Raw genomic sequence first — 13,987 nt, forward strand, 5'->3', positions numbered from 1 at the left:
GGGGTTCTCTATATATACACTTGTACGGCTGGGATCATGATCCTCTAATAGAAAGTTTTATAAGTAATTGCATTGTTATTATTATTAACAATTTATCATAGTCCAAGAGTATTGTCCAGTCTATGAGGTGGAACTTGTATGTTTTTAATATGTCATTTATGGTATAGACACTTGATTTCTCATACACTGTCACTTTCACTATGTTTTTCAGCCCCTGCCGCTGACACGCTGTGGGGAGCGCCTGGAGTTGCCAAGGTAACCGAGACGCGGACCCGGCGTGCTGCTTAGCAACGAGACGCCGGAGACAGAGAGGTGGCGCGGGTGACGTAAGTTCCGCGATCCGCCGGAAGTCCCCGGCGCCCGAAGCGGCAGGAAGCGGGGGGGGGGGGATGTCTTCTTTCACGGGTGAACAACACATGCTTTAAAGGTAAGACGATTTAAGCTTACACTCTATCACGCCTTGACAAAGGGGCTGCGGGCCCCGAAACGTTGGAGCACCTATGTGATTTGTTTATTGCAAATACACGGTTATTGTTTGCACAAGACCTGGAGTGACGCCGTCTTTTTTCCTGATTGTGACAATTCCACCACGGAGGGCACCCAGGCAATGATGAATGGGAGGACCAGTAGTGCCGGGCACCACAACTAGTGTGCATTTGGACCCAGGGAGTATCCCCTGCAACCAGCCCGAGCCAAGGCACACGTAAGAGCCCCCGAATCTAATCAGCATACAATTGGATACACGTATACCAAGTCGAGTGATGTGATGTTCATTCACTGGAGCACAGACACTTTATTTGAATAATTAACTTTGCACTGACCTACGAGTGCACTTCCAAGCACATAGCACTTTATCATATATTCACCTAACAGACTGGAACAGACAGTGGACATGGAGGTATCTCATCCCAGTGACTCCAGGAGTACCTCTGGGAACCCAGCCACAGCGCAATCCAAAATAGGCACATTTAGTTATGATGAAAGTGATGCAGAAAGGTTGTTGTTTAAAGACAAAATCCCTGAAGCAGAATTACAACTAGATGCACAAGATATTTTCCAGCAGCCCCTGAAACTAAGGAAGAAAGAAACAGATTTTCTTATGCATGGTATCTCCTTGTCCCAATACCATCGGGAACAAATGATCCCTAGGGGTTTTAGGATTAAAAATGTACCAACACTGGGTAGGTATAACCCGGAGTTTTGCCGCAAGTGGACGGCAATACTCAATAAGTGTAGTCTGGATTTGGTATTACAGGTGGTGGAAGAAGTAGGACGCGAACTAAAAATCACTAGGGAGAAAATCAGTGCCTTTGAAGTTGAAAACCTGGAGGCCCTCCAAGAAAACCCCTCCCAGGATTGGATGAAAAAACTCCAGTCACAATGTGACCTATATAAGAAAGAGTTGGTGAAGTTTAAAATAAATAAATACCTCACAGTGAAAAACGACTATGATGATAATCAAGTCTACAAGTGGCTGATGGGGGGTGACACACATAAAGGAGGCCCACGTGGGAATACCTTAAGGAGAGACTGGAGGAGAACAAAAGACAGAGGCAATAAGTCAAATTACTCATCTAACAGTGACATTGAATTCGCGGCACCCGACTCTGATGACAACACAACCCTAGGTGGTAGCCCTTTAGGGGGAACAATAACCAAGCCCAAGGAACCAAGGGGGCGCCCACCCGCAGAGGGGGCCAAAATAAGAGATTACAGAAGCCGTGCAGCGAAGAACAAAATGTAATATACAATCTGTCGTCCAGAACTTTCACACCATCTGAGATCAAAGTCCTTAACAAAGGACTATCGTTTATACCGACTAACAGACATGATGCCTTTACATGGAAACAAGATTTACACAGATTCTCGCGGAAGCTGAGACTACAAGAATACTACCAAGACCAGAAAGATACTCAAACCAACGCGTCAGTATTCGATAAGTTCTTTACAACTCGGTCTTCTTCTACATTTGATCCACAATCATCCAATAACTCATTGAAAACCTTTACCCGCCTGTTGGACAGTTCAGTGACACGTTATATAAATACCCCGATCCAACAAGGAACAACCTGTCCAAAGAGGAAAGGAAATCCCTCAAGGAATTGGGCAGTTATGAAGATGTGATCTTCCGCCAAGCGGATAAAGGAGGGGGCCTGGTTATCCAAAATACAGAAGACTACAGGGATGGAATATACCAACAGCTAGCAGAGACCAACACATATCGGTCCCTAGAAGGCGATCCAACCCAACAGTACAAACTGGAATTGGATAGAGTCTTGGATGAAGCTAAACGCAAAGGTCTGATTACCACTAAAACAATGGAGGCATTGACACAGAAGTACCCAGTAGTACCAGTCCTGTTCACGACCCCTAAAATATAGAAGGACAATAAGAATCCACCCGGGAGACCGATTATATCAGCCAGGGACTCCCTGTATCAGCCTATTTCACAATATCTAGATTGCGCCATACAACCATTGGTAGTACGACAACCGTCCTACATTAAGGACACTACCGACTTCTTGTTAAGGCTTAAAGAAGTAGGCCAGATACCACCAAATACACTTATGTGTGTAATGGACGTTTGTAGCCTGTACACCAGCATCCCCCACGATGGGGGATTACAGGCTATGAGAGAATTTCTGGAGGATGAAGACATGGCATCGGTGGACAAAGACCTTTTTATGCATTTGCTACATCTTACTTTACACAGGAATTATTTCCTATTTGACGGGAAATATTACCTCCAACAAAAGGGTTGTGCGATGGGCAGTAGCGTGGCACCGGCATACGCTAATGTCTTCATGTTTAAGGAGGAGCAAAAGCTGTTCTTTGATAAGAGAGAAGTCGTCCAACACATACTGCAATATTGCCGATTTATCGACGATATTTTCATGCTGTAGACCGGGGGGGTGGAGTCATTTAAGTCGGTAATGGATGTTATCAACGTTGAAGCAACTTGTATTAAATTCACTTACCAATGTGATATGACATGCATGAACTACCTTGACGTGTCTTTAAGTATAAGGGATTGCAAGATTATAACAACTTTATACTCCAAGCCCACCGACAAAAACACCCTGCTTAGGGCAGATAGCCACCATCCGAAACCCCTCATTCAAGGATTACCAAAATCCCAATTGATGCGTACAGCAAGGATCCATAGTGACCGTAGTACATTAGAATTGGAACTGGATAAAGTAGTTGAGAGGTTCTCTAGGCGGGGATATGATAGAGGGAAACTCCGGGAACAGAAAATGGAAGTACTAGCATTGGAAAGAGACACGCTGCTAACCAAAGTGAATAAAGGTATTAAGGATGTTATCCCATGGACCAGCAAGTTCTGTACTTCAAGTCCAGTGGTCCAAAGAGCCACAAAAGCACTGTGGCCCATAGTGGCAAGTGATGATAAATTGCAGTGTTTTAGGTCAAAAAGACCGATGTGTTGCTTCACTAGGGGGAGAAACATCAAAGACACTATAGTACATTCCGATATCACTGGGTTTGGCAATAACCCCCCTGTGAACTTCCTATCCAAACTACCCGGGTGTTACAAATGCCTAGGATGCACAACTTGTAAATATATGGTAACTGGATCCAAATTTAAACATCCTAGCAAGGAACAGTTTTTCAATATCCGACACGTGCTGACATGCACTTCGACTCATGTCATCTACCTCATCACGTGCCCCTGTGGACTGGGGTACGTGGGTAAAACCATCAGAGATCTAAGACAAAGAATGGCACTCCACAGATCAGCCATTTCTGCAGCCATCAAAGTAGGGAGATCTGACCAACCAGTGGCACAACATTTTGTGAATAAGAAACACCCAATAAGCGAGTTAAGACACATGATCATCGACCACGTCCCTAAGAGTCTGAGAGGTGGCGACAGAAATGGAAAGTTACTGAAGATGGAAGATGGACACCCGTATGGCCTGAACGAAGAGATCCTGTGGAACACGCTTAATAAGAATTGAATATTATATTCAGATCCAATTATGATGGGTGGTGATAGGTTCTCTCTTTTTAACTCTGGTTGCGGGACTGGGTACACCATTGGGGTGATGGAATCCGGGGTTCTCTATATATACACTTGTACGGCTGGGATCATGATCCTCTAATAGAAAGTTTTATAAGTAATTGCATTGTTATTATTATTAACAATTTATCATAGTCCAAGAGTATTGTCCAGTCTATGAGGTGGAACTTGTATGATTTTAATATGCCATTTATGGTATAGGCACTTGATTTCTCATACACTGTCACGTTCACTATGTTTTTCAGCCCCTGCTGCTGACACGCTGTGGGGAGCGCCTGGAGTTGCCAAGGTAACCGAGACGCGGACCCGGCGTGCTGCTTAGCAACGAGACACCGGAGACAGAGAGGTGGCGCGGGTGACGTAAGTTCCGCGATCCGCCGGAAGTCCCCGGCGCCCGGAGCGGCAGGAAGGGGGGGGAATGTCTTCTTTCACGGGTGAACAACACATGCTTTAAAGGTAAGACGATTTAAGCTTACACTCTATCACGCCTTGACAAAGGGGCTGCAGGCCCCGAAACGTTGGAGCCCATATGTGATTTGTTTATTGCAAATACACTGTTATTGTTTGCACAAGACCTGGAGTGACGCCGTCTTTTTTCCTGTATATATATATATATATATATATATATATATACATATACACACACACATACATCATATGAGCAGATTATCAACTACGAACACATCTCAAACTATGTAGGAGTACATATTACTGAATTCTGTCCTATACAGATCTTTAAAGTATTCAGACGCATTGTGAAGAAAACCACAGTATTGTACATAAAACTCATATGCAATAGGCACTAAAATTAACTATTCATACTACAAAGGTAGATAGAAATTTAGTGCTGTATAACCCTTACTCTGTAGAGTGGGATACAGGGAGACTCACCCCACTTCCAGGATCGATCAATACGTTAGCAAACCGCTGAGTGGATCCAGACGCTACTAGTGTACACTGCTGCTCCGGTATTTTTAATGGACACAGACGCTCAGTGAACGTTAGTGCATGCAGATGCTCCTGTCTGCGACTCAGTCTCTTAGCGGTCAATCCTTAGTGTATACAGACGCAGCGCCATGCTGCGACCGAGTCACCTCGTGGTAGCGTCTGAGACGGAAGTGAGGCAATCAGTTCATGGCAGGAGACGTACGGTAACTGGTCATGAACTGGGGGGAGGGGCGACCAGGAGCGCGTCTGACTCCCCACTGCTGACATCAACCCTAGGGAATGCAGCCTCAAACTAATCCTGGCGCCTTATGATCCCTAAAGCCTAGTGCTAGAGCACCCGTGGTGATGGCGCGCCAGCTACTGTTTGGTAGTCTCCTTCCAAATCAGTGCGGCTGTGTCCTTATTCCCCCTCTAAGCGAAACCGATGCCTTACCTTCTCCCCGTGCTCCGGCCACAGCCTGGTAACGTCTGCTGGACCTGCTAGTAACATCCGACACAGACACCCGTCGAGATAGCACTTGTACCGTGGGTAAGCGTTGTTGCGACCCGGCGGATAGTTGTTGGAGCGACTCTTTCCAATATGCGTGTAAGACGCTGTTAGGAAAGATCCCTCAAAAGATAGTAAGACTATAAATATAAATTAAATAAAGCTTAGGGCTGCCAAACACAGCAGCCCTGTGACCATGGTCCGGCTCCTGCCGCACCAAACAAAAAACTGATTTGACTGAGTCAGTGGACGGGATTATATGGACGAGCTCGGTGCATTCTGAGAAGCTTGAAAGCTTGTGATCGTTTGGTGCCAATCCGCTGTCGCTCCATCATATCCCAATGTTATCCTGTGGATAACCTGTGGACCCTGCCGGAGAAATCTACTAGGGACACAGCTACAGGGGGCACCACTACTGGGGGCACAGCTACTGGGGGAACAACTACTGGGGGCACAGCTACTGGGGGCACAGATACTGGGGGAACAACTACTGAGGGAACAACTACAGGGGACAAATCTAGTGGGGGCAAATCTAGTGGGGGCAAATCTACTGCGGGCATAACTACAGGGGCCATAACTGTGGCCACGCCCCTTCCCTATGAAGCCACACCCCTATTTTTGAACGCGCAACTTCGGTGCGCACCAACTCTGTTTTACCTGGTGGTGGGGGGGTCGGGGCGCAAAGCAAACGTTTGCCCTGGGCGCCACAAGGTCTAGAACCGGCCCTGACAATGGGCCTAATTCAAGGTTGATCGCAAAAGCAAAATCTTTCTCTGATGGGCAAAACCATGTGCAGTGCAGGAGGGCAGATATAACATGTGCAGAGAGAGTTACATTTGGGTGGGGTGTGTTCAAACTGAAATCTAAATTGCAGTGAAACAATAAAGCAGCCAGTATTTACCCTGCACAGAAACAAAATGACTCATCCAAATCTAACTCTCTCTGCACATGTTATATCTGCCCCACCTACAGCGCACATGGTTTTGCCCATTAGAGGAAGATTTTGCTTTTGCAATCAACTATTAATTAGGTCCAATGGTCTTTAAGAGTCTCTAATCTCAGCAGTCCCATAAAAACTTGAGCATATTTATAAATTTCCCATTAGGCACATGGGAGCGGCACTTATTGGGGGGTCACTTGAATGCTTCCACGGTAGGGTATAAATGGGTTGGATCTGAACAGACTGCCCCTATAAGCTGTTCTACTTACCAAATATGTATACATAATTAAAAAGAAACAAAATGTCAAAGTTCATGGCTTATTATCAGGTCCTCCGTGCTCCGTGAGCCTGATGATAGACAAAGGATTGTAATTAAACACAGCTGTAATCAGTGGGCAATCAGCACAGCCTTTAAAAAGGGCACTTGCACAGTGGACATATACACCTTGATAAAGCTGCTGACACAGCGAAACGCGTCGGTTCTAAGGAGCCTGTCATCACAGATACCACATCTATCCTGGAATACGCCTAGAAGTCCGCCTACGATCTCTAACGGGGAACTTGTTGCTGTCCGAGAAAGGAGTACAGGACCAAGCTCATATACAGGACTGCAAGCGTCCAGAAGCAATCAAAGGTCATTCCATCTTACTCCTTATGGACTAAACAACTTACAACAAGTGGCACTTATATCCCCTGGACTGTGGCATTTCTTCCAAGGATTACAAATAGGATACTGTGTGTGGCTTCCTTATGTGGTAATATTCCAAACATTTTACTGTGCTGTGTTTGCCCTTTTCTGTTTACATTTATACTAATTTTTATCTAATAATTTGTATGTTATTTTGCTAGTTGCAACTATATCTTTTAAGGCTAAAAAATAAAAAAGATACATTATTTTATATCCAGTTTTTAGCGCTGTACATTTTTTCCTTTACACCAAATTCTTAAGGGACTAACTATCCCTTGAACAGCTGCTTTAGGTCAAACATCTTATTTCTAAGCGCCGGGCCCTTTTACCTTGGTAAATCTTCCCCACTGTGTCTAGAACCAGGCCCAAAAAGGTCAGACGCGCTGTAGGGACTAGCTGGGACTTCGGTATATTGAGAATCCAGCCGTGTATCTGCAACGTCTTTATGGACAGAGACACACTGTCCAGCAACTTCTCCCGAGATCTCGCCTTTATGAGGAGATCGTCCACGTATGGGATAATTGTGACCCCCTGCCTGCACAGGAGCACCATAATTTCCGCCATTACCTTGGTGAAAATCCTCGGGGCCATGGAAAGCCCAAACAGCAACGTCTGAAATTGGTAGTGACAGTCCTGCACTGCAAATCTCAGGAATGCCTGATGAGGGGGGAATATCGGAACATGAAGGTATGCATCCTTTATGTCCAGGGACACCATCCAATCCCCCCCCTCCAGGCTGGCGATGACCGCCCTGAGTGATTCCATCTTGAACTTGAACCTCTTCAAGTACAGGTTCAGAGATTTTAGGTTTAAAATGGGTCTGACCGAACCGTCCGGTTTCGGAACCACAAACAGGGTCGAGTAATATCCCTCTCCTTGCTGGAGATGAGGAACTGTGACAATCACCTGTTGAATATACAATTTTTGGATTGCCGCCAACACTAGCTCCCTCTCTGACGGGGAAGCCGGCAGAGCCGATTTGAAAAACCGGCGAGGAGGCAAGTCTTCGAATTCCAGCCTGTATCCCTGAGAAACAATCTCTAATGCCCAGGGATCCACCTGCGAGTGAACCCAGACGTGGCTGAAAAACCGAAGACGAGCCCCCACTAGATCTGCCTCCCCACGGGAAGCCCCAGCGTCATGCGGTGGACTTTGCAGAGGCAGGGGAGGACTTTTGCTCTTGGGAACTAGCTGTGTGCAGCTTCTTTCCCCTACCTTTCCCTCTGGCAACAAAGGACGATTTCTGTACCTTTTTGTTTTTATTGGAACGAAAGGACTGCATTTGATAATGAGGTGCCTTTTTTGTATGCTGCGGGGGGACATAAGGTAAGAAATTCGACTTACCAGCCGTAGCAACAAGGGGGTAAATTTACTAAGGTGGGAGATTTTTAGAACTGGTGATGTTGCCCATGGCAACCAATCAGATTCTACTTACCATTTATCTAGCTGCTTCTAGCAGATAATAGATATAATCCAATTGGTTGCTATGGGCAACATCACCAGTTCTAAAAATCTCCCACCTTAGTAAATTTACCCCAAGGTTCAAGAGGCCGTCTCCAAACAACTCCTCCCCTTTGTAAGGCAAGGACTCCATATGCCGCTTTGAATCGGCATCTCCTGTCCACTGTCGGGTCCACAAGAGCCGCCTAGCAGAAATAGACATAGCATTTATTCTGGAGCTTAATAAACAAATGTCTCTCTGAGCATCTCTCATATACAAGGCAGCATCTCTGATATGCTCTATGGTCATTTGAATAGCATCCCTATCTAAGGTGTCAATCTCCGTAGATAAGGAATCCGCCCATGCCACAACCGCACTACAAACCCAGGCCGACGCCATAGCCGGTCTAGCACTAGTACCTGAATGAGTGTAAATGTGCTTCAAGGTAACTTCCTGCCTGCGGTCAGCAGGTTCCTTGAGGGAAGCCGTATCCTGAGAAGGCAGTGCCACCTTTTTGGACAAGCGTGTCAGCGCCTTGTCTACTTTAGGCGAAGATTCCCAGCGTATCCTATCAGTTTGTGGAAAAGGATACGCCATAAGAATCCTTTTGGGAACTTGTGGTCTCCTATCCAGAGATTCCCAAGCCTTTTCGCACAATTCACTTAGTTCAAATGAGGATGGAAAGGTGACTTCAGGCTTTTTCCCTTTATACATGTATACCCTCGTGTCAGGGACCGGGGGTTCTTCAGTAATATGCAAAACCTCTTTAATGGCAATAATCATGTACCGAATACCTTTTGCCACCTTCGGATGTAATTTTGCATCTTCATAGTCGACACTAGAGTCAGTATCTGTGTCGGTATCTGTGTCATCAATCTGGGATATGGTGCGCTTCTGAGACCCCGAAGGGCCTGGCGCCACAGGGACAGGCATGGACTGGCTACCTGACTGATCCCTAGCTTCTGCCTTGTCTAACCTTTTATGCAATAGATTAACATTTGCATTCAAGACATTCAGCATATCCACCCATTCCGGTGTCGGCGTTGCCGACGGCGACATGACATTCAAGCACTCCCCCTCCACATTAAGCGAGCCTTCCTCGTCAAACATGTCGACACACGCGTACCGACACACTTCACACACACACACACACACACACACACACACACACACACACACACACACGGAACCCCTTTCCTGAAGACAGTATCCCTGTCAAGGCCCGTTGGAGAGACAGAGAGAGAGTATGCCAGCACACACCCCAGCGCAATGATCCTGGAGACCAACACAAAATGTTTTCCCCAGCAGCGCTGTATAATATGTTATCCGCCAATTATGTGCCCCCCCCCCCCCCCCCCTCTCTTTTAAACACCCCTTCACAGTGTGTAAGCAGGGGAGAGTCCGGGGAGCTTCCTCTCAGCGGTGCTGTGGAGAGAAAATGGCACTGGTGAGTGCTGAGGGAGAAGCCCCGCCCCCTCGGCGGCGGGCTTCTGTCCCGCTCAAACTTACAAAAATATGGCGGGTGCTCTTTTATATACATGTACAGTGCCCACCTGTACATGTATATTGTCTTTTGCCATAAGAGGTGTTTATATTGCTGCCCAGGGAGCCCCCCCCCCCTGCGCCCTGCACCCTTACAGTGACCGGAGTGTGTGAGGTGTATGGGAGCAATGACGCACAGCTGCAGTGCTGTGCGTTACCTCTGTGAAGCTGAAGGCTTCTGCCGCCTGACGACTTCTATCTTCTGTTCTTCTAGCTCTGTGAGGAGAACGGCGGCGCGGCTCCGGGGGTGGACGCCCAGTAAGAACCTGCGTTCACCCCCTCTGGAGCTAATGGTGTCCAGTAGCCGAGGAAGCAGAGCCTATCTTAGACAAGAAGGTCTGCTCCTCTCTCCTCAGTCCCTCGATGCAGGGAGCCTGTTGCCAGCAGTGCTCCCTGTGAAAAAGTAGAGAAAAAATCCAAACAAAAATGCTTTTAGTCAGAGAACTCAGGAGAGCTCTCTGCAGTGCACCCATCCTGCTCTGGGCACAGTGTAAAACTGAGGTCTGGAGGAGGGGCATAGAGGGAGGAGCCAGTGCACACCCAGAGTCCAAAGCTTTCTTAAAGTGCCCTATCTCCTGCGGAGCCCGTCTATTCCCCATGGTCCTTACGGAGTCCCAGCATCCTCAAGGACGTTAGAGAAATATATGTGAGTGATGGCACCTGAGGTAACAGATTACCTGCTAGATGTAAGATGAAGCAGATAGTAGCTCTAAGCAGTAAAGCTTTCTATATGTTATTTATATTTGATCCCTCCTTTGGGATAGGGCGGTAATATTGCCTCTACCCCCACTCACTGTAAGCCACAGTGCAGTTATGTGTGACATGTGACTTAATATAAAACAGCACAGTGGTTAACATTGTCACCTTGCAGTGCTGCTAATTGGACAGGGACTGATATGAATGACAGATATACTCTGTACAGCGGTACGTAATATGTGCAACATAAGTAATAATAAATTATATAACGCTTCCGTTAACTGAGGTGAGCAAGATAACAAGGCATGTGCATAAGCATAAATACATTAGTGTATATTTGTTTTGCTCTTTCCTCCTTTGACAGACCTGCAGTTTGTCTGATAAGCTGATAGCACTCTGGGGCAGATGGTATTAAGCCTGGAGAAGTGATTTAGCAGAGATAAGAGGAAGGTGATAACGCACCAGCCAATCCACTCCAATATGTAAATTGACAGGAGCTGATTGGCTGGTGTGGTATCACCTTCCACTTATCACTGCTTTATCACTTCTCCAGGCTTAATACATCTGTCCACCTATTATACAAATACTATAGGTTTCTCTTACTAGAGCCTCATTCACACATGACATATGTTACATAGTGCCTCACCTTTCACCAGATCCTTAGCTTCATCGCACACGTGATCCCAGCTCTCACCCTCCATAACAAAGTCTCCCTCCTTGATTTTGTGAATGATGTCAGCAGCTCGACTCTGGGGGGACCCACCCCGCTCGCCTTGGAAGGGAACCTGGCCACATAGCATTGTGTACTGCCGAGAATACAGGGAAAGAATGACATGTCATATGGCACTGCAGGGATGTCAGCAAATGTCAGTCATTTAATGGCACCTTACTGAAAGCAGACATGGCTGATCAATGGGATTACCAATGCTTCTAAGCATGCAAGCAATACTTCTTAAATTAGCCTTTAAATGGTCACTAAAAGTAAAATAAAAGTTTGTAGAATATAAAAAAGCATCATGAAATATTAGCAAATATTTCCAATCCTCTGTAATCTTTAGTAAGGATTAGTGGGTCACAGTGGTTTCCTGCTAATAGGCTTTCCGGCCAGGACTGGTGTGCTAAGCAGCCACATAATTGTCAACTAATTCAATCAGGGATAATCTTGAAAAACAATTTGTTTTCTCTATGCAGATGGAAATAGTGTCAAAAAAACGATTCCTATTTCAGCAGATTTTCACAGTGTCTAGCCAATCAAAATCATGGCGTCAGATAAAAACCATTTCACTTCATCCCATGCTTGTGATCAGTTGGAATGCTGAATAATCAGACATGTACACAGGTTTAGTAATATTTCAGCCATTTACCATATCATAGGGAAGTTACTAGTTGCTAGTGAATTAACAACAGCACCTATTTAATTGGTGATGGCATGCCTTGAGATGGACATGAGCAGTGGGAAATGGGGGCACCTGCGACACACGTCCCCTCCTCTCCTTGCTAATGGCTCACACAGCGGCTTTGCAAATGCAATCGTCAGGAATGCAAATGCAGGAGGAGGTGCAAAGCACCTCCTTCTTGCATTTGCGATCGCATTTGGCATGAACATCACGACCACTGGTCACAATGTTCATCTGCAATGGCAGGCCGAAGAAGCCTGAGCTTGCTCAGGCTTGCCATCACAGAATGGCTTGCGAGGCCATGAATTGGCCTTGCAGCTTCCAGAAAATGGTGGCAACACGTCCCCGTTTACAGCAACGCCAGTGTACGTTTCCTCTGTCCGAGTGACCGACATTTCCCCTGTTACTTCATAGTGGAGTAATGGGGAAATGTCTCCTCCCCACTGAAGGACTCTAGTTATCGTGTGGCCGTACACTGAGAGATATCTCACAGTATATGCCCACGATATGTGATGGTTTCAGGATGTCAGATAAAATGTCTGTCTGTCTGACAGGCATTTATCGGACAGACCTTATGGTAGGTCATCCAGATGCCATAGTCATTCAGTCCTCCTCCTCCTTAGCTTGGCATGCTTCGCATAATCTAATCACTCATCATCATACTGTGGTGTAATTAAGAGCACACAATATGATTCCTCTTGATTTTGCCACATCCCTTCTAGTTATGTCACTATACGAAGAGTACATAAATATAACCAACTTCCTCATGCTTGGTACATAAGACAGAATTCATTGTGCACAGTGTGTAACACAGTCTCCATGACAATGCACATACTGTATGCTCTATGGTCTATCATCATTTAGGGGTATATGCAATTCACGGCGAATCGCGGCAATTTTTCGCCGTTACTTAATTCGACAGGTGAATTCCGGAAGGTGGCTTCCGGAATTCGCCATATTCAATGAAAAACGGATTCGCCAGAATCGCGGGCGAAAATCGTCCGATTTGGCGGATTTTGCCGCGATTTTAAAAAACGGGAAAAAACGGGAAAAACCCGGAAAAAAAAAATGGCGTGGGGTCCCCCCTCCAAAGCATAACCAGCCTCGGGCTCTTCGAGCTGGTCCTGGTTCTAAAAATGCAGGGGAAAAATTGGGCAGGGATCCCCCGTATTTTTAAAACCAGCACCGGGCTCTGCGCCTGGTGCTGGTGCCAAAAATACGGGGGACAAAAAGAGTAGGGGTCCCCCGTATTTTTAACACCAGCATCGGGCTCCACTAGCTGGACAGATAATGCCACAGCCGGGGGTCACTTTTATGCCGTGCCCTGCGGCCGTGGCATTAAATATCCAACTAATCACCCCTGGCCGGGGTACCCTGGGGGAGTGGGGACCTCTACAATCAAGGGGTCCGTCCCCCCCAGCCACCCAAGGGCCAGGGGTGAAGCCCGAGGCTGTCCCCCCCCCATCCAATGGGCTGCGGATGGGGAGGCTGATAGCCTTTTGTGATAATAAAAAGATATTGTTTTTTCCAGTAGTACTACAAGTCCCAGCAAGCCTCCCCCGCAAGCTGCTACTTGGAGAACCACAAGTACCAGCATGCGGGAGAAAAACGGGCCCGCTGGTACCTGTAGTACTACTGAAAAAAAAATACCCAAATAAAAACAGTACACACACACCTTGATAGTAAAACTTTATTACACACTACCGACACACACATACTTACCTATGTTGACACGCCGACTGCCACGGTCTCCGACGATCCGAGGTACCTGTGAAAAAATTATACTCACCTTCCAGCGTCCAGAGG

General features: G+C 46.5%; 1 protein-coding gene across 1 annotated transcript in view; it reads right to left on the reverse strand.

Moving 5' to 3' along the window:
* The window catches only part of RPS6KA4 (ribosomal protein S6 kinase A4), a 170,412-nt gene that overhangs the window by 30,716 nt on the left and 125,709 nt on the right, over positions 1-13,987 (reverse strand). The window contains exon 15 of the mRNA XM_063945014.1: positions 11,431-11,590. Coding sequence (XP_063801084.1) covers positions 11,431-11,590 — 160 coding nt within the window. The remainder of the gene's footprint in view (positions 1-11,430; positions 11,591-13,987) is intronic.

Source organism: Pseudophryne corroboree, chromosome 11, assembly GCF_028390025.1.
Source record: "Pseudophryne corroboree isolate aPseCor3 chromosome 11, aPseCor3.hap2, whole genome shotgun sequence".
Classification (NCBI taxonomy): domain Eukaryota; kingdom Metazoa; phylum Chordata; class Amphibia; order Anura; family Myobatrachidae; genus Pseudophryne; species Pseudophryne corroboree.